This window comes from Fusarium solani (genome assembly GCF_023522795.1).
Source record: "Fusarium solani strain SB1 chromosome Unknown bctg00000012, whole genome shotgun sequence".
Classification (NCBI taxonomy): domain Eukaryota; kingdom Fungi; phylum Ascomycota; class Sordariomycetes; order Hypocreales; family Nectriaceae; genus Fusarium; species Fusarium solani.
The window spans coordinates 386,072-405,350 of record NW_027072146.1 but is presented as its reverse complement, the minus strand read 5'-3'; the positions used below and the strand labels follow the sequence as shown (position 1 = coordinate 405,350).

Genomic DNA, 19,279 nt, shown 5'->3' with positions numbered 1-19,279 from the left:
CACTTGTAATCTACTCTGTAATCTACCTAAGTTTGTGCACCCTTTACTCTGAGCGCATCAAAGAGCACCTGGGAAGAACCGCCCTTGACTCTTTGCTTCCTTTTCCCAATCTCCATCGTGCGCGAAAACAACCTCGACTTCCTTCATATCTCCAGGATCTCGAATCGTCTCTCTGATAATACGAAGAGTCTTCTCGGCCTGAGTCTTGTCCTGGTGGATACAGCAGACGACACCCGGGTATGCCGTGTCGTTCCAAGTCGCCACGTCCTTCACTCCAGTCAAGAGTCGCCGATCGTGGCATGAATCTCCGGCCAGGTAGACATGCTTACCACTCTTTAGTCGGCACAAGAGGTTGATGTGGCCGTCAATGTGACCCGGCGCGGAGACAACATGGACACTTCCGTCACCAAAGATGTTCATAGCGGCTTCGAAGTGACCCTTGCGGTGCCAAGGCTGAGAGAAATGGCCGGCCAATCGCTTGGTTTGGGTTGTCAAGATTGTCTGTTCCTCTAGCGGCGGAGGGGTTGCTGGTAGACCTGTTGATGGCAGCTCTATCGTCCTTTTCATGTCTAGCATGCCCTCCTCGAAGTGGTTGTGACTTCCGGCAGTGGTCTCTCCCCTGCCGTTGATGAGCTTTGCTGCACCTGGCCCGATAACATATGTTGAGTTGGGGTAGTCAGAAGGCGTTCCGACATGGTCCCAGTGGAGATGACTGAACATGACGATGTCGATATCGTCAGGCCCTAGACCACCATCCGCGAGTGACTTGAGGGTGTCCGGGTCTCCGGAAAGTGGCTGTCGGGTCTGGGCATGCTTGAATATGGACGCGGCATAGTCCTCGAGCTTCCGCCGGATGCCGAGATCGAATACGATCCTGGTGATTTTCCCCGAATGTTGGTCCGTATGCTGGATCAAGAATGAAAGGGAGGGGACCGTTGTCCGCGCAGAGGTATCTTCCAGGGGCGTGACAAAGAAACGCTCTGGCAAAGTCAGGTATCCTGCCTGGAGGGCGTGAACCGAGACGAACGACATGACGGGTATCTGCGACAAGATGCAGAAGCAGAGTCAAGGGAATAATGAAACGACAGTGGCTAGATCAATATGCTATCTGTTTCTAAATAACGAACCTGGCTGCCTTTGTAAATGCCGAGCTCCAGAAGAAGCCGAATAGGTGCTGCTTCGACGGACCTCATATTTACCCCAAATGATCGCCCGCCAGATGGCGTTATTCCCCCCTTGTTTCTCACGCGACAGGACTACTAAAAGTTGTCACACATTTTTACCCCGAGCTGCTGGAGGAGATAGACCCACGGTTGTTGACGACATTTTAAGCAACATAAAGATACGACTGAATGTCCGTGCATTGATCGATCATTCATGAAGAACACGCCTCAAGCACGGTTATTGCATACCCTCTAGAAAATTCTGAGATCATCGCCAAAATGTCCACTGAAAAGAAGTTCGACAACCTCCACACCGAGATGTTCGATCTCGGCCTCCAAAACCGCCGCGAGGTCGTTGGAGACGCCTACGTCAATGCCGCCCTCGAGAACGGCAAGAGCGAGTTCGCTTACCCTGGCCAACAGCTCGTGACCGAGTGAGTGTAGTCTTCTCCGCGTCCGGTGGCTTCGTCTAACTCGTCTCGTCAAGATGGTGTTGGGGCAATATTTGGTCTCGTCCAGGCCTCGAGCGGAAGCAACGCAGCCTGCTGAGTACGTAATTCTGCCTCCTCAGTGGGTGACTGACCTGATCTAGTGGACTCTAGACATTGGCATGTTGATTGCCCTCAAGAGCTGGCCAGAGCTAGGTGTCCATGTTCGTGGCGCCTTGAACAACGGTCTCACCGAGATTGAGGTCCGCGAGGCCATTCTCCATGCTACTATCTATTGCGGCGTGCCAGCTGGCGTTGAGGCTTTCAAGGTTGCTCAGAAGACGATTAATGATATGGTTGAGAAGGGAGAACACAAGAGGGAGCTGGCCGAGGTGTCGCCATTTCTCGAAAAGTTTCCGTAAAGTACTTAGCTAGAAGGAATGGCTGCTTGTTGCCACAGTAGAAGAATAAACTACGTGTAACACTTTATTAACATCCATGGATGCCATGTTCAAATTCGCCACTGAAAGCAACTGACGCCACCAAGTTCACACAAAAAGTGTTTGTTTAATCTCCAGTTCGTTCGCTTGTGTGTCCCTGGGGCATTTTGGCTCTCCAGCTTGCCAAGCGTTCTCCATGCATTCATTATACGACAGTTGGGATGTCATAGCCGCGCTAACGGCTCGACCCTCCTGTTCCAGACCCTCGGTTCGCGACTAGACATGACTTAATCAGTTCTAAGTGGCCCTCACTTAGTCCATCTTGACCCCATACCCCAGATCTACTCCGCATATTTTCTCCCCCACGGGCACACAGCCTGGTCCGTGGACCAAGAATCAGGGATGGTGTGAATTGGCTCACAGCTCACAGCCACATTTCCATATTGAACATACATCATGATCCCCGGTATATAAACTCTCTCCGTGCTTGTACATGTCTCCTTACACACAGATCTGTTTCTCTAGACCTCTACTGCCATCATGTCGGGCACCAGCACGAGGTATAACTTTCTCATCATCTTCTTTGTTGCCCTAGGATCTTTCACCTATGGCTTCAACTCAGCCATCAGTGGCTCTGTGCTGGGCCTATCTTCGTTTCTCAACTACTTCAATCTCGTCACCAGCGGCCCTGGTGCCAGCAAAAGTAACCAGATCATCGGTGGTTAGTCTCGACTACTGAAGACACGAGAGGACGTGGGCTGACTTTCCTCCATAGCCAATAATGCCCTCTTTGCAGGTGGTGGTGTCATCGGCTGTGGCCTCGTTCCCTGGCTGTTGGACCGATGTGGCCGGCGTCTTGCTATCCAGATAACTTGTGCCATCTGCCTGGTGTCGGCGGTCTTGCAGGCCGCATCCGTTCATATTGGGATGCTCCTTGTTGGCCGTTTCATCAATGGCATTGGAGTTGGCATGATTGACGTTGCTGTTCCAATTTATCAATCCGAAATTTCTCCTGCCAAGGTCCGAGGACGCATGGTTGGATCTCATGGATTTCTCGTTGTTGTGGGATACGTAAGTTGATGCCTGTTGGGCGTGTCATTGAGATGAAGCTAATCAACCTTTACTACCTAGGCTATGGCTGGATGGGTTGGCTATGGATGTTTCTTTATCACCAAAGACGCCCTCCAATGGCGTCTCTGTCTCGCATTCCAGATCATTGCCCCTCTGCTTCTCCTGGCCGGCTCTCCTTGGATGCCAGAATCCCCACGATGGTTGTGCAAGGTTGATAGGGTCTCGGAAGCCCAGAAGGTTCTCGAGAAGCTGCATCCTAGTTCCGAGAATCACCCCGAGGGTCGCTCTTTCGCCGAGAATGAACTTCACCAGATCAGAAACCAGCTTGAGATCGAGAGGCTGGAGAATGCAGCCACCGGTTGGACTGAGGCCTTCTCCCGAGCTTCGTACCGCAAGAGACTCCTCTATGGCTTCTTTGTTCAGTGAGTAACCTCTGACTCTGTTGTAACGGGACTTGCACTAACCTAATGCCTCTACAGATGTATCGCTCAGTCAACTGGCGTTCTGGTCGTCAACAACTACCAGATCCTCCTCTACGATGGTCTCGGCCTGCGGGGCTCGATCGCTCTTATGCTCTACGCATGCTACAACTCCCTGGCCGCGTTTATGAACTGGGTCAATAGTTTGATCTTGGACCGCTTTGGACGCATCAGAATCATGGTCGTCGGACTCATCGGCTGTTCCCTGTCTCTCTGCGGCTTCACTGCAATGGTCGCTGAGTTTGTCGGAAGCACCAACAAGATCGGCAACGGCTTTGGCGTCTTCTTTCTCTACCTCTTTGTCTTCTTCTACGGAGGCAGCATGGATGCATCATCTTACGTGTACTGTGCCGAGATCTTCCCTACCTCGGTCCGTGCCCAGGGAGTCGGATTCAGTGTGGCTGGTCTGTTCATCATGACTTTGATCTACACCCAGACCGCCCCCACCGCATTTGAGAACGTCGGCTGGAAGTACTACCTTGTCTTCATCATCCTTCCCTGGATTGGCGCCTTCATCATGCAGCGATACTTCCCCGAAACCGCGGGACTGTCTCTCGAGGATATTGCGGTTCTTTTTGGCGATGAGGCAGCCGTGAACGAGAACAACGAATCGACAAACAAGTCGAGTGAGGGATCTACTATGCAGGAAGGAGTTGAAAAGGGAGAGACGGGCCACAAGAACGTTTATTCTGAGCATACCGAGGTTGCCTAGTTGGTGGAGCATTGTAGCTGAAGGGCAAATGGGGATCAAGGCGGAGGAAGGGGATCTCGTCAACAGTTCGACCTGATTTTCTTGGGGAGGTGGACGGGAAACAGGGGACTTCTGCAAGTTGCTTTCAGATGTATTCTAGTTACCTAGTTGACGCACGCCTTCGCTGATGTGCTTTGTTCAACTCACACATCACCAGCCATACGTCACGAGCACTATGAGAAGTCACACATGGGAAGGACAATAGAAGGGAACAATCAAGCATCACATTGACCAGTCACTTGGATCGACGGATTAATGATTTGCATTCTTGTGGGCGAGTTAGTCAACCTCCAATGCTGGGTCAATTGACTGGGCGATACCTAAGAGGAGATGGGCCTCATGGAGTCACAGGAACTGGCGCTAACCTACTTGACTTGCTTACGAATCTTTTCTTCTCCAGCTTTTAAAGCCTCCAATATCGTCCCTCATTCATCCTGCAGTGGCTTAGCCCACTTTGATTCATGGTTCAATGGCAAGAATTAAATCCAAGTCATTGCACCAGACAAACCCAGCGACGATTGACCAGGGTCCTTTCACTAAACCCGTCTGTTCATTTCAAGTTACACTCAATTCCCAATCAAGATGCCGGAAACCCAGACTGCAGCGGTAGTTGAGCGCTTCGGCGAACCATACATCTTGAAGCAGATCCCGCGCCCCAAAAACCCCAAAGGGCCTGACCTGCTCATCAAGGTCCTCGCAGCCTCATACTGCCACACAGATGCCGTATTCGCTGCAGGGCTCCTATCTCAGGACCTGCCCCGGATAGGATGTCATGAGTTTGCTGGGGAGGTGGTGGCAGTCGGCCCTGAAGTCCGGGGTATCGCGATAGGCCAGAGGGTGGGAGTTCCCGGCCGGGCGTACCACCCCTGCGGCTCTTGCTACGAATGCACGCATCCCGGGCAGGATGAGATGGGGTACTCGCCTTACTGTCCCCAAGCTGGAAACCTAGGTCTGACAAGGGATGGAGGGTTCCAGGAGTATTGCCTGGTGGACAGCCGGCAGATCGCCCCCCTCCCCGAAAGTTTGCACGCAACGCAAGCTGCACCGCTGATGTGTGCTGGCCTTACTATCTGGAGCGCTCTTCAACATGAAAAAGTGCGGAGAGCGCAGCGGGTTGGCATCATTGGTGCGGGAGGTGGCCTGGGTCATATTGGAGTGCAATTCGCAGCATACCTTGGCAAAGATGTTCTCGCCATTGACGCTGCAGATCAGGCACTTCAGCTTGTCCAACAGGTCAAGGCCGACCTCGATGAAGCGGGAAAGAGGGTGTATATTTCCGATGCCCGGAGCGAGGACCCGGAGACTATGAAAGCCCTGGGCCAATCGGTAAGCGGCACTGCACCTACAGAGATTGGACTAGATGCCGTCATCCTTCTTCCAGAATCCCAAAGAGCGTTCGATATGGGCATGAAGCTCCTTCGAAATCACGGAACCATGGTCGTTGTCAGCTTCCCCAAGGACAAGCTGTCAGTCAGCGCGCATGACCTTGTGTTCCGCGACATTTCCGTCGTTGGGAGCTTAGTCGGAAGAAACCACCAGTTGCGAGAGATGTTGGACTTTGTGGTGAAGCATCAAGTTCGGGTTCGGGTCAAGACATTCCCGTTTGGCCGCCTCAACGAGCTTGAAGAGCAATCTCACCAAGGAGAGGGTGGCAAACTTGTCATTGATATGGCACTCGAGTGAAATAGCTAGCGAATAGCGCTCAAAAGCGTCTTCATCTTTTGGTAGGAAGCCGCGCGTGTCCGTGCATGTACTTTGTTTACTCCCGCTCAAGAGTGTCCGCCACAATAGACAGGCTCTGACCAACTACATATACAATCTCAAAGACCTGGAAGCCCTTGAATGTCTCGGCCCAAAGCCGAGCAACAGAGGCCGCCAACTTCCGTATCCGACTGGCGTGATCCTGGGCGCCATCCAATGAATCGGCCAACTCAGTCTCGTGGACGAGAGTGACAACCATGTTGAGCAGTTTCTGCTCGTCCGGCCGCAAATCAGCCAAGCCGGACTTCTCAACAGCAAAGGCAAGTCCACGGAGCCATCTAGTAAGTAAAAAAGCACATTCAAGGTTAGAAAGAGCGTGTTGGAAGCTCCAGTTGAGAGTCATGGTACGAGCGACAAAGGCAATGCCAACACGGACTGGGATGCTTAGTGCGTGGATGCACTGCAAAATGGCCCTGTCGAGATGCGGTGATCTGTTGCAGACGCTGATCTTTCCATCGGTGAATCCACGTGCAATTATGACTGGGTCTCGCGTAAAGAGCTGCCGAAAAGGTCCCGTATGTGCGTTCAGGCGAATGTAGACAAGGCGGAGAAGAGCGGTCGAGTTGAAACCCAACGGGCCCTTTGGGGACGACGGGTCTAGAGTTGACTCGTGGGTTGCTTCCCAGGATTCCTGCCAGGCTCGGAGCGCTGCCTCCATCTTCTTGATGAACTCTTCACTCAGCGAGCCTCTCGAGTCTACAGATGGACCCAGGGCGTTGCGAGCGTAAAAGATTTGCAGGAACAGACCATGAATGAGGGTGTAGTTGCCAAAAGCAGAGATGGATCCTTCGTGGTGAACCGGTGCTCCAGAGAGGAGCTGTTCTAGAGTCTCCTGAAATGGCCTGGGAGGCCAAGGAGCATTGTCGTAGAAGTTGGACCACTCAACTGCTGTCTGTGCTTCCCATTCTGCGGCAGAGGCTGGAAGATTGAGACGGACTTCCTGATTCAAGATCATTGGGGGGACGTTGAAGGCGGTACATTGAAGACCAAACTGCACGTATGCCACAAAGAGAGTGCGGCGTCTCTCCTCCGAGAGTATCCAGTCCTCCCATGACGTCTCTCTTGTTAAAGAATCCTCGGGGTTACTGATGCCAAACTCGCGTACCAATGTTGCCACCTGGCTGGCCATGGACAGGGCATCTCGAACAAGTGCCTTTTCGCCCCAGGATGTTATCGCCATGAGGACCAGCAGTCCTTGTAGCAAGCGGATGCCCTGATGTCCATGGGACAGTATCGGAGATGGCCGGTCATGCTGCGAGTCACCAGGGACGAGTGCGAAACCTGCATATCCGGGCGAAGTGCTGGTAAGGCGTGAGATTGTCTCTTCGTGCAACTGATCTAGCCGCCAGTTGATGAGGGCCTTGGCAACACGATACAGCTCCACGCCTTTTGCATGCTCGAAGCGATAAAGAGCACCGACTGCAGCCAGAGATAAGATCAGCTCTGGACCCAGATCTGTCGCCGTGAGGGTTGCCGTGTGGAGCATGGGCATGTGCGCATGGAAGCCACGGAAGTATCCCTCGAGGTATCGGGAGAGCGTGCGCCTCGAGGGCAGGGTAAAAGGATGGGGGGTGACCGTAGCCCATAAGCCTATCCGTCGTGAGAGCTCCTGATATTCCTCGGGTGATATCCGCCAGGGACAGACAGTTGGTGCTTGCTCTGAAACGGAGAATGGCTGGTAGCTTGGAGTTGTCTGGGACGGGACCAGCCTAGAGGATGCCTCCCGGCTTGGAGGTTCGAGCGATGGGAGTCTTGACACGACGGGATGAGTGTGCGTTGCCTCATGGGATAGGCTCGGGTCGATGGGTGGATTTGTACTCAAGTCTGCGGTATACTCCCTCGACGGACCGACAGCCGGCCGGTAAGCTGCGTACTGATGTGAGATGTCAACAAGTGAGAAGTCGGTGTCAAAGAAGGTGGTCGGGAGAGGCTGATCGTCGGCCGGGAAGTCGCTCCATAGGAAATCGAACTCCTGCAAACCCTCGGCTGCGCCTACAAGGAAGTTGGGCGTAGCTGATAGGCCCAAAGGCTCTAGGCCAACTGCTGTGTCAGTGGTTGTGGTGGTTGGTCTCTCAGAGCCTGTCTCTGGTTCACCCTCCATGCCGGGACCTTGGAAGAGGATGGCCTCTCCCGTGTCGACTTGCTCGAGAGTCGGGGGAGGAGTGACTTGCCCGAACCCCTGAGGAGGAGTGGGCGGCGGATGTTCTCCACCGGAGGGCGAGTTTTGGGCAGAGTGGATCGACCCATCAGGATCTGGGCTATGTTCTACACCATCCTGCTTCCGCTGATGGGATTGTCGATGATGACGGGTGAGGAGATCTCTGTCGGCGTCTGAAGTTGGCATGAGGTCTAGGTTTGGGAGCTACTGGCACGTACCGTCTCGAAAAGCTCCGGCCGCAACGACAAACGAAGGGCTTCTCTTGTGTATCTACAGACACAAATCAGCTATCTCGAACCTGAAACTGGCTGACTGGGCTACCGACGGATTCTCTCGTGGCGCTGCAGATGCTCCAGGCGCTTGAATTGCTTCTGACAGAACTTGCAGGGGGCCACGTGCAGACGGGGACGACCCCTTCGCATTGGAGTCTACTCGGGGTCGAAAATTTGGAACAAAGAAACAGCCCCCAACTCCTGGTGGAAGTGTCGATAGAGATGGATGCCAGTCAGGATAGTCCAGATGGCAGATGGAGCAGACTTGGGGTTGGAGATGATTTCTGTGCTTTGGTTTCTGCTCCAAATTTGGGGCTTATTAATCAGCCAGCCACTTGGACTAGACTACGAGCGGGGAAGTAAACCCTATTCTTGAACCCCGAAGGAAGCGAAAAGATTGACAGAGAGGGTAGAGTAGGGTAGATGATGCAGATTGCATGTCATACAAGAGTCCCGTTTGGGAGCAAGTGAGGAGTATTTTCTAGGGAGAATCAGCATCATGGGTAGTAAAGCGGCTTGAACTCCTGGTAGGCGTCTTGCTCTTACTAGTGGTTGGAGATGAATTTCTTCTCCAGACGGACCCCTCCCGCCACATGCTCATTTTTCCTCGACATGTTACTGCTTAAAAATGCGCAGAAATATCCCAAAAGTCTAGTCCGGCATGCAAGCAGCAATGTCAATGAGGGCAGTCGTATTCAAGGGCGTCGGAAGCGTCCAGGTCGAGGACCGCGCCATCCCCACCATCCAAGACCCCCGTGATGCAATCATCAAGGTGACTGTGGCCGCTCTGTGCGGCAGCGATCTCCACTGGTACCGCGGGCACCAAAAGATCCCCGTGGGGTTTATCCCAGGCCATGAGTTCGCAGGGGTCATTCATGAGTTGGGAAGTCAGGTCACTGGACTCACCGTGGGCGATTCAGTAGTGGTAAGTGGTTACTGTCAACAGCTCCCGATCATCTCACTGACCAGACCTTGATAGGCAACGTTTACAACCCAATGCGGCGAGTGCTTTTACTGTAAAAGACGCCAAACAAGCCGTTGCGCGAGAAGCTTCTTGTTCGGTATGCTCAACTCCCACGGATGGCTCAGTTCACCAACACTCACGACCTTCAGGTAACAGCGCCGGCACCACGAGCATTGACGGTGGTCAGGCCGAATATGTGCGAGTGCCATACGCAAGCTCAACTCTCGTCAAGAGGCCCAAAGAGATCCCGGAAGACATGCTCGTCCTGATGGGAGACATTTTCCCTACAGGTTACTTTGCAGCCTCGCGTTTCCTAAAGAATGTGCCACAAGAAGAGGCTAAACCTTCAACCACGGTTGTTGTTGGATGTGGTCCCGTCGGCATCTGTGCCATAGCAGCAGCGTCCGGGTGGTGTGACAATATCATCGCCGTCGATATGGTCCCGGAGCGACTTGAGGAGGCGCGCCGTCTTGGGGCGAGACCGATCCTGCTGTCGGATGATCCCGTCTCAAAGGTCCTGGCAGCAACCGAGGGACGTGGTGCAGATGTAATTTTAGAGGTCGTCGGCAATGCTGCTGCAATGAAGCTATGCGTCGAGCTGGTGCGTCCCTTTGGCAGCATTAGCAGCGTCGGTGTACATACGGAGCAGCTTGCTTTTGATGGTCCGAGCCTATACGCCAAGAACGTCACTATCGCTTGGGGTCGGTGCCCTGTCCGCGGTATCTTTGAAGAGGCACTCGCCTGTTTGAGCAAAGTTCATGGTAAGCTGGCGTTTTTGTGCCAATGTCGGATGAAGTTGGAGGAGGCACCAGAGGCGTACGAGATTTTCAGCGCTCGAAAGGTTCACAAGGTGTTGTTGAGTCCGTGATAAAAAGAAACATCAAGTTGAATGAGACCAAGTTCAGCATGTTGTTATAACATCTGGCTACTGTGACATTGTGGTCGCATTGGGATGCGGCTCTAAGGCAACTTGAGCGATCTGTAGCTGATGTACTTGGCATTACTAAATCTAAATCTTTCAGTCAACACTTTATCATGACCCCTCGGCATCTACAAAACCCTTCTCATTGTCCCATGTGACCTGCTTGCCTTGCCTCCACTGCCCAACAACCAGAGGCTCACGACCAGGCTTCTTGCCCTTAGGCAGCTCATTGAGAAAAGCCCATCGACAGTACTCCTTGAGTCCTCGCTTCTTCCAGTCGTTGATATCTTTGGTCGTATCGTTATTAAAGAGAGGGAGAACGTCGAAAAGGACGTCGTCATGAGCCAGGCAGACAAAAATGTCACTGTGTGCATCTAAAAGTTGAAGCTTGTCAAGGCTCTTTTGCGCGTCATCGCCGAAACTGTAGGCACTTCCTGCGGCGCGAGACACGTCATAAAACGGCTTGGTGCGAGCCTCAGAGCCTGTAGCCTTTGGGTGATGTTGTGTGAAGGCCGAGCAGGGGCACGGAGATGGATAATATGAGTCCAGCGCTGGGGCGGAAATCTCTCGTGGTAATGGTAGATACTCGGTTGGACGGAACATGCCAGCGTAGTGACAGCAGTCGCCTCCCATGAACACGAATGTATCTGGGGTCGTACGAGCCAGTCCGCAAATATGTCCAATGGCGTGCTGATCAAGTTGTTAGTACGGCAGATGGGGATATGAGCATGCGGAGGACTGACGCCAGGGACATCAAGGAGATAGAATGAACCATCACCAAAGTAGTCAACGGCCGGGAAGCCCACGACAGTCAGCGAAAACTCCGGTTCGTGAATACGGTGGCCCCTGCATGGGGAAACAGGTTAGTACTCAGGCGATGGTCAGATCAAGAAGTGAGCTTACTGTAAATCACTTGCGAGCACTGGACTCTTAGGGTTCTCTGGCCAACCGGGGACGAAGTTCTTGGTGAATCCAGGTCCAACAACAAGGTCAGTCCCAGCCGGGAACTTGGATCCGTCACCAATGTGGTCCCAGTGCCAGTGGCTCCAGACGATGGCCTCTGTCGATTGTCAGCATGGATACACTACTGTCAGGTCGAACATGGAAGGGGAAATACTAAGGTCATGAAGGTTGAAGCCTCGCATTGTGAGGATCTCATCTACCCCGTACTTGATCTCTACGGCCGGCACGTGGCCACCAATCATGCCCTGCGTGTGCGGGGAGCCGTTCCAGAAGTCTTTTCGAGAACCGCAGTCGAAGAGAATATGCTCGCCCTCGTGCTCTATCAAGAAACACATTGTCTTGAAGTTGAGCTTCTCATGGCCCTTGATCTGCGGCTGCACAAACGCGTGGGCATCACAGGCCATCTGTGTCGTTGTGTCGATGGCCCTAACACGAACTGTTCTCGTAGAGGATGGGAGCTCCAGGTCTGGAGCTGGCTTGGATTTGACGTCGTCCATGTTGATTCAGGCTTGTACTTGCCAAAGAACACTCAGATATGATACCCAGAAGCGCTGACCAGGCTTTTATCTAGCAACATTCCCCTCACTTGAGCGGACACTAAGGGTAATCTCCTCCACACGGCCAGAGCAGTCCGTGGCCAATCAGAATCGGCGCCGGTTCTGGAGGTCTGGGGTGCAGAATCAGTACAGCCAACCCCATGGGGGTGAGAACCCCTGGGACCTGGGAAGAGAGAGCTTGCTAGGAACAAGTAGCATGCATTTGTCGTACGTGGAGGCATAACCTTGCCACAGTACGGGTTATGGAGAAAATTCATGGTGTTCATCCAAGTCTTCATTCCTCATCATTGAACTAGTAATCACTCTACTCAGACAGTCTTGGAGTCCTTGATTCGTTTCCTCTGGTCATACTCAAGTGTGCTCAACGGTGTCATGAGTGCGCCAGCTGTTCTTGTGTAAAAGACGTCCTCATTCGGCCTCACATAATACACAATCCAGTCTCCCTCTGGTTTGCCAACCAGCCCAGCAAACTCGCCAACGTCGATCACAGACCCAGGAGGCTTTGATGTCATTCCTTCGGTGAAGGTAGCCAATGCCGCACCGAAAAGAACAAGAGCCTGCTGGGGGTGTGACGCATTTAAGATAATGGTCTAGCAGATATGTAAGCCAAGCATCATCATGTCTTGGAACTAGACACTCACCAAAGTAGACCATTCATTTGCTAGTGGCTCATCAAGTGACACGGTTCGTAACTCATCATTTCCTGGGGCAGTGAACTCGTGCATTTCGCCAAGATACTTCTCCCACGGTAGCTCGACGGCATGACTGAGGTTTTTGAAGACAACATGAGAGAACTTGTGTAGTTTCTCCATCACAGTGACAGACATAGAGCTCGGGGCGCCGTGCTTTTGTACCACTAGGCCTTGCGGCTTAAGTATGGCAATTATCAGTCATGTACAGATGATTTAATGACATACTAAACTTACCAAGGTCTTGAGTGATGCATCGCTTTGCAAGACAGGAAGGTCAAGGACGAGAATGCCCGGATCGCCGCTTGCCACCGCTTCCCGAACGGCTGGAAGGCCAGTAAAGTCTTGCAGGGACTGGTAACTCAATGATCGCATCTTTGACAGGGCTGGTGATGATTTACGTGAGGCGGTCCTGGGGAGATACAGCAGATTTAGACATGCGCCAACGGCGCTACTTTTCTGCCTCCCACCACTAGCCCCAGGTTGGTGTTGGAGAAGTTATTCGGTGCTGACAAAGCCGCCCCATCTACTGTGGATAGGTTGGAGAAGGAATTCAAAGATCTTTAGTGAAGACTGTAGCTCATCTCTAGCGATGGGGATGTTTCGAGGTATTTGTATTTGTGTTGGGACATGACAGAAGAGATTGCATCGTCTAACCTATCCGCTGCGAATTTCACACTCTCTCCTAACACCCTGTAACCATGGCTGGGCAATTTCAACACCTGTTGAGTCCCCTGCAAATGGGGGATCTCCAGCTTAAGAACCGAGTGGTCATGGCATCCTTGACACGGAATCGAGACAGCGTTCCCCGCGAGAACCTTCATGTTCCATACTACGCTGAGCGAGCGGGAACCGGCTTGATTGTAAGGGTCCAGCCTATTGCTTTCGGAATTATGCTCATTGCTCGGCTAGATTTCGGAAGCGGCATTGATCTGCCCACAAGGTGTTGAGTGGACATTCATGCCCGGTATCTACTCCCAAGAGCACGTCCAGGGTTGGAAGAAGGTCACAGACGCCGTGCACGCAAAAGGTGGAATCATCTTCTGCCAGCTTCACCATGTTGGAAGGGTAGCACATCCTGGGACGCGAGTTCAGCGAGAGTCAGGCCAACCTGTGCCGGGCCCATCCGCAGTCGCTGCAAGGGGAGGCAAGTTCCGCAACGTGCCCGGAGGGCCTGGTTACGTTGTTCCCACTGCAATCGAGGACCCCAGGACCATCATAGAACTATACGGCAATGCTTCGCAGTTGGCAAAAGAGGCTGGCTTTGACGGTGTGGAAATTCACAACGCCAATGGCTACTTGCCCATGCAGTTCCTGGAATCTCACAGCAACCGTCGCGAAGATGAATGGGGTGGCCCCTTGGAGAACAGGATGCGCTTCTCGCTGGCGTGTCTGGCAAAGATGAACGAACACTTCCCCTGGAACCGGATCGGAGTCAAGATTGCTCCCTGCGGCGGATACAACGACATGGGCGAGATGGACCCTGAAGGGAATCCGTCTCCCGAGGCCGCCCTCGCCACCTACGGCGGGTTCTGCGCTGGGCTTGATAAGCTCGGGCTCGCTTATGTCCAGGTCATGCGATGGTGGGCGTCTTACGACCTGATGATCGAGGGCAAGCCACGCGGCGTCCAGTGGGATCCCATCGCTGCCCTACGGCCGATCCTTGCCAACACGCTTCTGTTTGGCAATACAGCCTTCACCCCTGAGGAGGCCGACGGCTGGATCCAGAAAGGATACATGGATGCTGCAGTGATCGGGAGACCTCTCCTCTACAACCCGGATTACGTCGAGAAATTGCAGCTCGGCCAGGCGCACGCGTTGTATCAGGAACAGCCAGGTGACGAGCATTGGTGGTAGTAAGTCAAAGAGCAACCTGACTTGCAAATTCGCTTCATGCTGACAGTAATAACAGCAAATGGAGAAACAATGATAAGAGGGACGGATACCTAAACTGGGCAGGGAGAGCCACTATTCCGACACACTTAACAACTCAAGACAGACTAAGCTTGATTCACGATTAGAGAGTTTAGTCCATAGTTGCCTCATTATTGATTTCACATGTTGAAGAACGTATATAAGCATCCCTTAGCATTCCTAGCAGTACTATTGTACTGATGCCACTGAACACCTATGTCGCTCCTGTCCCTCCCATGGAAACCCTAACTCGATGTATGGTTAAATTTCTACATCCTGGGAGTGTATCGTAGTAGGGAACTCATGGAAAAGTATTTAAGACAGGAGATGTATTTGGTGATAATGACCCTGTTCCTTTCCCCGTGTATTGTCGTCTCAAAGAGGGTATGTTTTCCATTCCAACCCGTCCCCCAATTCATCTCCAAAAACAACCCTTCATGACTCGTAGGTGTGGAAGACCTTGGCAATAATCTTCCATTCACCGTCAAACTTCATCATGGAGTGGAAGTCTGTGTAGTCCTGCTCGGCGGCGTCGCGCTCCATGTCTACCTTGACGACGGCGGTTGTAGGAGTGATGCCGATGACATCGATACGGGTCTTGATGTTGGGAGCATCGCCGTGTTGGTTGATGAAGTCGTACAGGTTGGAGACGGGGCCGCCCAGGAGTTCCCCAGTCATGGTGAAGCCGTACATGGTGGCATCCTTGTGGAATGCTTGCTTGAGGAGCGAAGTGTCTCCCTTGTGGCAGCCCTCGCAGTAGTATTGCTGGACGACTCGGACGACCTCATCGTACTCCGCGGTAGGGATGGTCTTGATGTTCTTAGACATGATGACAGGTGGTATGGTGAGATAGGAGGGCTGATGGCAAGTATGTGAAAGGGTTGGTGTGTCGTATAATGTGAGTTGTGTCGTGATATTAGTCTTTATAGTCCTTGTCCCCCGTACGACCTAGGAGGAGTCCCACAACCGAGCTTACCAATCCTCATCTGGCTTCCTCCCGTATTGGTAATGGGACTGGATGGCAGTTGGTATAGTATGTGGAACCCCCCAAAGCCAAATGGTCTGATCGGACTTTGGTCTGCCGTCGAGATTTAAGGGCAGTATCTACTCCACGCTGACAAATGCCGCTGCATTTCTTCTCCAGTCATGAACCACTAAAGTGTCCAAAATGACCCCGGACCACAACGTTTGACCTCACAATTCTGCAGGAGCCTGAGCCTGAATACGGTTACGTGCGGCGGACAACATGGCTCACGAAGCAATTCCTAAACGGATGAAGGCGCTGCGACTACAGGAAGTAAGATGTTCTGAAATCGAGTTGTGGAGACGAAGCATTTGGTAAGGAATCTCGGCTTACAGGATTATTAGTACAGCCAGAGCTATGTCCTTCGTGACGACGTCCCTGTCCCAATCCCAAAGACGGGAGAGGTCCTCGTGAGGATGGCGGCATCTAGCTTCTGTCACACTGACTTCCAGGTTATCCAAGGTGTCTACAAGACTAAACTGCCAGTCACTGGATCGCATGAGCCAGCTGGGACGGTTGCGGCACTCGGCGAGGGCGTCAGGGGCGACTGGAAGCTTGGGGATCGAGTGGGTGTGTTGAACTTTAGAAACCCCTGTGGCTCATGCAGCGGCTGTAAATGGGCTCTGGAAGATATTGGGTCCCTTGATCCTCGATTCTGCAAAGATATTACCATGGCCGGGATCCTGGGTGCAGACGGAGGGTTCGCCCAATATATGGTGGCTCCTGAAGATACCCTTGTCACAATCCCGGACACGGTAGCCTTTGAACAAGCAGCGCCATTGATGTGCGCGGGAGTAAGTCAGATTGAGAAGAATACTGGAGGTGTGCTTACCATGTCTTCGTTAGGTCACGGTATGGAACGCCATTAAGCAGACGGGCCTGAAGAAGGGGGGATCAATCGGAGTCGTGGGCATCGGCGGCCTGGGGGTTCTTGCAATCCAGTTCGCAAAGGCGTTGGGATATCAGGTCGTTGCGGTCGACAACCGTGATATCGGCCTAAGATTGGCCTCCGAAGTGCCCTCTCATCTCAAGCCTGATGCGATCGTCAAGTTCGGTGACGAAGAGGCGGCCAAGCAGATATCAGACTTGACAAGAGATATCGGGCTACACGGCGCCGTTGTATGCACCGACGACGTAGAGGCAAGCGACTGGGCCCTTCATCAGTTGCGGCCCAGGGGCGTTTGTGTTGTGCTAGGCCTGCCCGAGCAGGGCTACAAGTTTGACGCCTTCAACCTCGTGTTTAGAGAGATTGTCGTCAAGGGATCCATCTTCACAAGCGCGGACGAGGCTCGGAAGATGCTCGAGGTTGTTGGACGAGAGGGTGTGCGTAGCCACCTCACATTACTCAAGCTAGAGGAGGGAGAAGTTATCTATGATAAGGTGGCAGCACGCGACTTTGATGGGCGGTTAGTCGTTACTATAGATTGAATGTATCGGGCCGTTATGGCGCAATCCAGTTTGACATCACCGCAGTAGTAATTATCTTTTGTCATGAAAGTATGCACTATTCAAGACCTGTTCTCCTTGATTAGGGTTCAAGACAAGTGTATATCCATGTATCCATCGCGGGAACGTGGGACATTTTAATATCAGGAAGTTTACCAGCCGGTTCTAGGGATCGTGTTTTTCACCGGGCTGGTAACAATAGGCCAAGATAGAGTGGAGAAGAAACTCCACGAGGTAGTCAGTTCAAGACACTTGCTCCATTCTGCTCCAATACTTCTCACTCCGATTTCGATTATACGAAGGTTCCTCTACTTTGCAATTGCGGCATCACTTTGACTTCTACTGCCAAATACTAAAGCGTGGACGATCGCCGAGGGACGACGAGCAGCGGCTCCTCGGCATTATCGCTAGCATTGTGAACGAGACAGAGTTATGCCTCTAAGTCCAGTATGAGCAAGACCAGGTACAAAGGATCAGTCAAGTATCGGCTGCAATTATTCGTCTTTGGGCCTATACTTTCAAGGGTGCGCATGTATTTAAGATTATAGGGCCGATAGGGGCGGGCCCGGATCTACTACTCATGTATCTAAACCTGTGTTATTTACCAGTCCAGGCACGGGTAATAAGATCATCAATACTCGTGGTCTGGACCTCCGGGAACCTATCATTCAGGCGACCCCCCTTTGGAAGTAACATCTCTCCCTCGGCCACGGAAGCTCCTAGCATCGCCATCATCCCCATAGTATCCATACCTCCGTAGGATTCTTCATTTGGGAATAGCACGGTGGCTTTTCCCGCTTTAAGCTCCTCCAGGGTGTCATAGGTCACGGCCAGTTTATCGCCAATGGCCTTCTCCGCGATAGCCACGATCTGGTTTTGAGTGACGTCCGAGCCACTAATGAAGCTCCACTCGGACCATTCATCTTCATCGACGAGACGAGCCACGAAACGTGCGAGGTCCTTCGAGTAGGTCATGGTGATGAGTTCGTTGCCGGTTCCTGAAACGACAGCGCGACGTGATGGGAAGTCAAATGCCCATGGAAAGTTGCGAAGGTGGCTGGGGATATGAGGGAGTCCCATGTAGTCCATAAACATTCCGATTGCGATACGGGTGTACTTGAGACTCGACTTATCGAGTGCCTCTGCGGCATGGACCAGTGGACTAGTCATAGGGTTGCTCAAAGCGGCTTCATCTCTAAAATGGCCATGTCAGTTGACTAGATCAACTCGAGAGCTGGTCCAACTTACCCCTTGGGCACGTAGCCTGCGTATTCGCTGGGGATGAACCTGTGAGCTGTGGAGGACTTGTCGGCTGCCGCAATCAGGTTGAGTTGCGCCTGGGCACTGGGACCCGCGATAGTCAGGGCAGAAATGACCGTGTCAACCTTGTTGCTATCCAGCATCTTTGCCGTGCCCTCTATATCATCATAATCGGTCTCGGCGTACTCTGCACCTGAGACGGCTGTCGCGGGAGTCTTGTAAAGGGGCTTAGCTGTCTGAATTCTGGAACTGACCAAGACCTGCCACTCACCTTTCTGCAAAGCACAATGACTTTATGCTTGCCCGACTGGACAAGTTCCTCGACGAGTGTTCGACCAACATCACCTGTCCCACCAGCAACTGCAAGGATGGCCATTTTGGTCTTGGGGGGCAATGTGTAGTATCCGGGTGGTAAGAACTGTTGAGACCAGGAGAGGGATTGACGTGATAACGTGAAGGGGTGGATGAAAGACAATGTAAACGTAGGAAACTCGAGAGTTTTATATTAGATGGATGTCTACAAGAAGTCAAGCTGCGGAGTTCAGTTTAGGTAGGTTGCGGACCTCAAAGCCCCCAAAGTCCGCAGGATGGGTCGAATTCGCACTCACGGACACGTCGGGCGCCGAGATGTTATAAAGGACGGGGTCCGATACCCCTGCATTGGTGTTGAACTTGTTTCACAGATGGATGGCGGGCTATTTGAGACATACCTCGTACCAACCTTTTATCGAGATAGCAGTCGCCGCAACGTATTTAGAATGTCAGCTATGATATATCTACCTAATACAAGAAGCCTCAAGGAGATCAACGCCCACCCTCAACCGTTCCGCTTTAGGGCTTTTGTCACTGGGTGAGCAGCCACCGATCGCGGCTAATAACATTAGAGCCGAGAGTTATGGGCTCTTATCTAGAACTTTTCCAAGTTGTCTATAAATTCGTACAGAGTAAAAGCGATACGACCCATATCGGGGTGTTCGCAAAGTCCGGCGTCCCGTCGCGACCAGGCTAAGACGCCAA

General features: G+C 52.5%; 11 protein-coding genes across 11 annotated transcripts; 5 read left to right on the top strand and 6 right to left on the bottom strand.

Annotated features, from left to right (window-relative positions):
• Positions 1-57: 57 nt before the first annotated feature.
• Positions 58-1,032, bottom strand: MRS44_016128 (uncharacterized protein; the record flags this gene model as incomplete). The annotated part of the gene is made up of 1 exon (XM_046279085.2): positions 58-1,032. One exon carries the CDS (start codon positions 1,030-1,032, stop codon positions 58-60), a length of 975 nt encoding a protein of 324 aa, XP_046125228.1.
• A 410-nt stretch (positions 1,033-1,442) lies between these two features.
• On the top strand, positions 1,443-2,013 carry MRS44_016127 (uncharacterized protein; the record flags this gene model as incomplete). The annotated part of the gene is made up of 3 exons (XM_046282821.2): positions 1,443-1,597; positions 1,651-1,712; positions 1,766-2,013. The coding sequence occupies 3 exons, from the start codon at positions 1,443-1,445 to the stop codon at positions 2,011-2,013; spliced, it is 465 nt and encodes a 154-aa protein (XP_046125229.1).
• A 558-nt stretch (positions 2,014-2,571) lies between these two features.
• Positions 2,572-4,293, top strand: MRS44_016126 (uncharacterized protein; the record flags this gene model as incomplete). Its single annotated transcript, XM_046271712.2, has 4 exons — positions 2,572-2,752; positions 2,807-3,102; positions 3,163-3,524; positions 3,582-4,293. 4 exons carry the CDS (start codon positions 2,572-2,574, stop codon positions 4,291-4,293), a joined length of 1,551 nt encoding a protein of 516 aa, XP_046125230.2.
• A 621-nt stretch (positions 4,294-4,914) lies between these two features.
• On the top strand, positions 4,915-6,015 carry MRS44_016125 (uncharacterized protein; the record flags this gene model as incomplete). Its single annotated transcript, XM_046282822.2, has 1 exon — positions 4,915-6,015. One exon carries the CDS (start codon positions 4,915-4,917, stop codon positions 6,013-6,015), a length of 1,101 nt encoding a protein of 366 aa, XP_046125231.1.
• Positions 6,016-6,091: 76 nt separating this feature from the next.
• On the bottom strand, positions 6,092-8,437 carry MRS44_016124 (uncharacterized protein; the record flags this gene model as incomplete). The annotated part of the gene is made up of 1 exon (XM_046280369.2): positions 6,092-8,437. The coding sequence occupies one exon, from the start codon at positions 8,435-8,437 to the stop codon at positions 6,092-6,094; it is 2,346 nt and encodes a 781-aa protein (XP_046125232.2).
• A 759-nt stretch (positions 8,438-9,196) lies between these two features.
• Positions 9,197-10,355, top strand: MRS44_016123 (uncharacterized protein; the record flags this gene model as incomplete). The annotated part of the gene is made up of 3 exons (XM_046284378.1): positions 9,197-9,448; positions 9,503-9,584; positions 9,637-10,355. 3 exons carry the CDS (start codon positions 9,197-9,199, stop codon positions 10,353-10,355), a joined length of 1,053 nt encoding a protein of 350 aa, XP_046125233.1.
• Positions 10,356-10,520: 165 nt separating this feature from the next.
• On the bottom strand, positions 10,521-11,869 carry MRS44_016122 (uncharacterized protein; the record flags this gene model as incomplete). The annotated part of the gene is made up of 4 exons (XM_046282823.2): positions 10,521-11,099; positions 11,153-11,255; positions 11,313-11,469; positions 11,527-11,869. 4 exons carry the CDS (start codon positions 11,867-11,869, stop codon positions 10,521-10,523), a joined length of 1,182 nt encoding a protein of 393 aa, XP_046125234.2.
• A 368-nt stretch (positions 11,870-12,237) lies between these two features.
• MRS44_016121 (uncharacterized protein) lies at positions 12,238-12,993 on the bottom strand (the record flags this gene model as incomplete). Its single annotated transcript, XM_046282824.2, has 3 exons — positions 12,238-12,519; positions 12,571-12,798; positions 12,856-12,993. The coding sequence occupies 3 exons, from the start codon at positions 12,991-12,993 to the stop codon at positions 12,238-12,240; spliced, it is 648 nt and encodes a 215-aa protein (XP_046125235.2).
• A 1,974-nt stretch (positions 12,994-14,967) lies between these two features.
• On the bottom strand, positions 14,968-15,360 carry MRS44_016120 (uncharacterized protein; the record flags this gene model as incomplete). The annotated part of the gene is made up of 1 exon (XM_046274281.2): positions 14,968-15,360. One exon carries the CDS (start codon positions 15,358-15,360, stop codon positions 14,968-14,970), a length of 393 nt encoding a protein of 130 aa, XP_046125237.2.
• Positions 15,361-15,778: 418 nt separating this feature from the next.
• Positions 15,779-16,984, top strand: MRS44_016119 (uncharacterized protein; the record flags this gene model as incomplete). The annotated part of the gene is made up of 3 exons (XM_046271715.2): positions 15,779-15,829; positions 15,901-16,350; positions 16,403-16,984. The coding sequence occupies 3 exons, from the start codon at positions 15,779-15,781 to the stop codon at positions 16,982-16,984; spliced, it is 1,083 nt and encodes a 360-aa protein (XP_046125238.1).
• A 615-nt stretch (positions 16,985-17,599) lies between these two features.
• On the bottom strand, positions 17,600-18,638 carry MRS44_016118 (uncharacterized protein; the record flags this gene model as incomplete). Its single annotated transcript, XM_065617901.1, has 3 exons — positions 17,600-18,197; positions 18,251-18,477; positions 18,534-18,638. 3 exons carry the CDS (start codon positions 18,636-18,638, stop codon positions 17,600-17,602), a joined length of 930 nt encoding a protein of 309 aa, XP_065473973.1.
• Between the last annotated feature and the right edge of the window lie 641 nt (positions 18,639-19,279).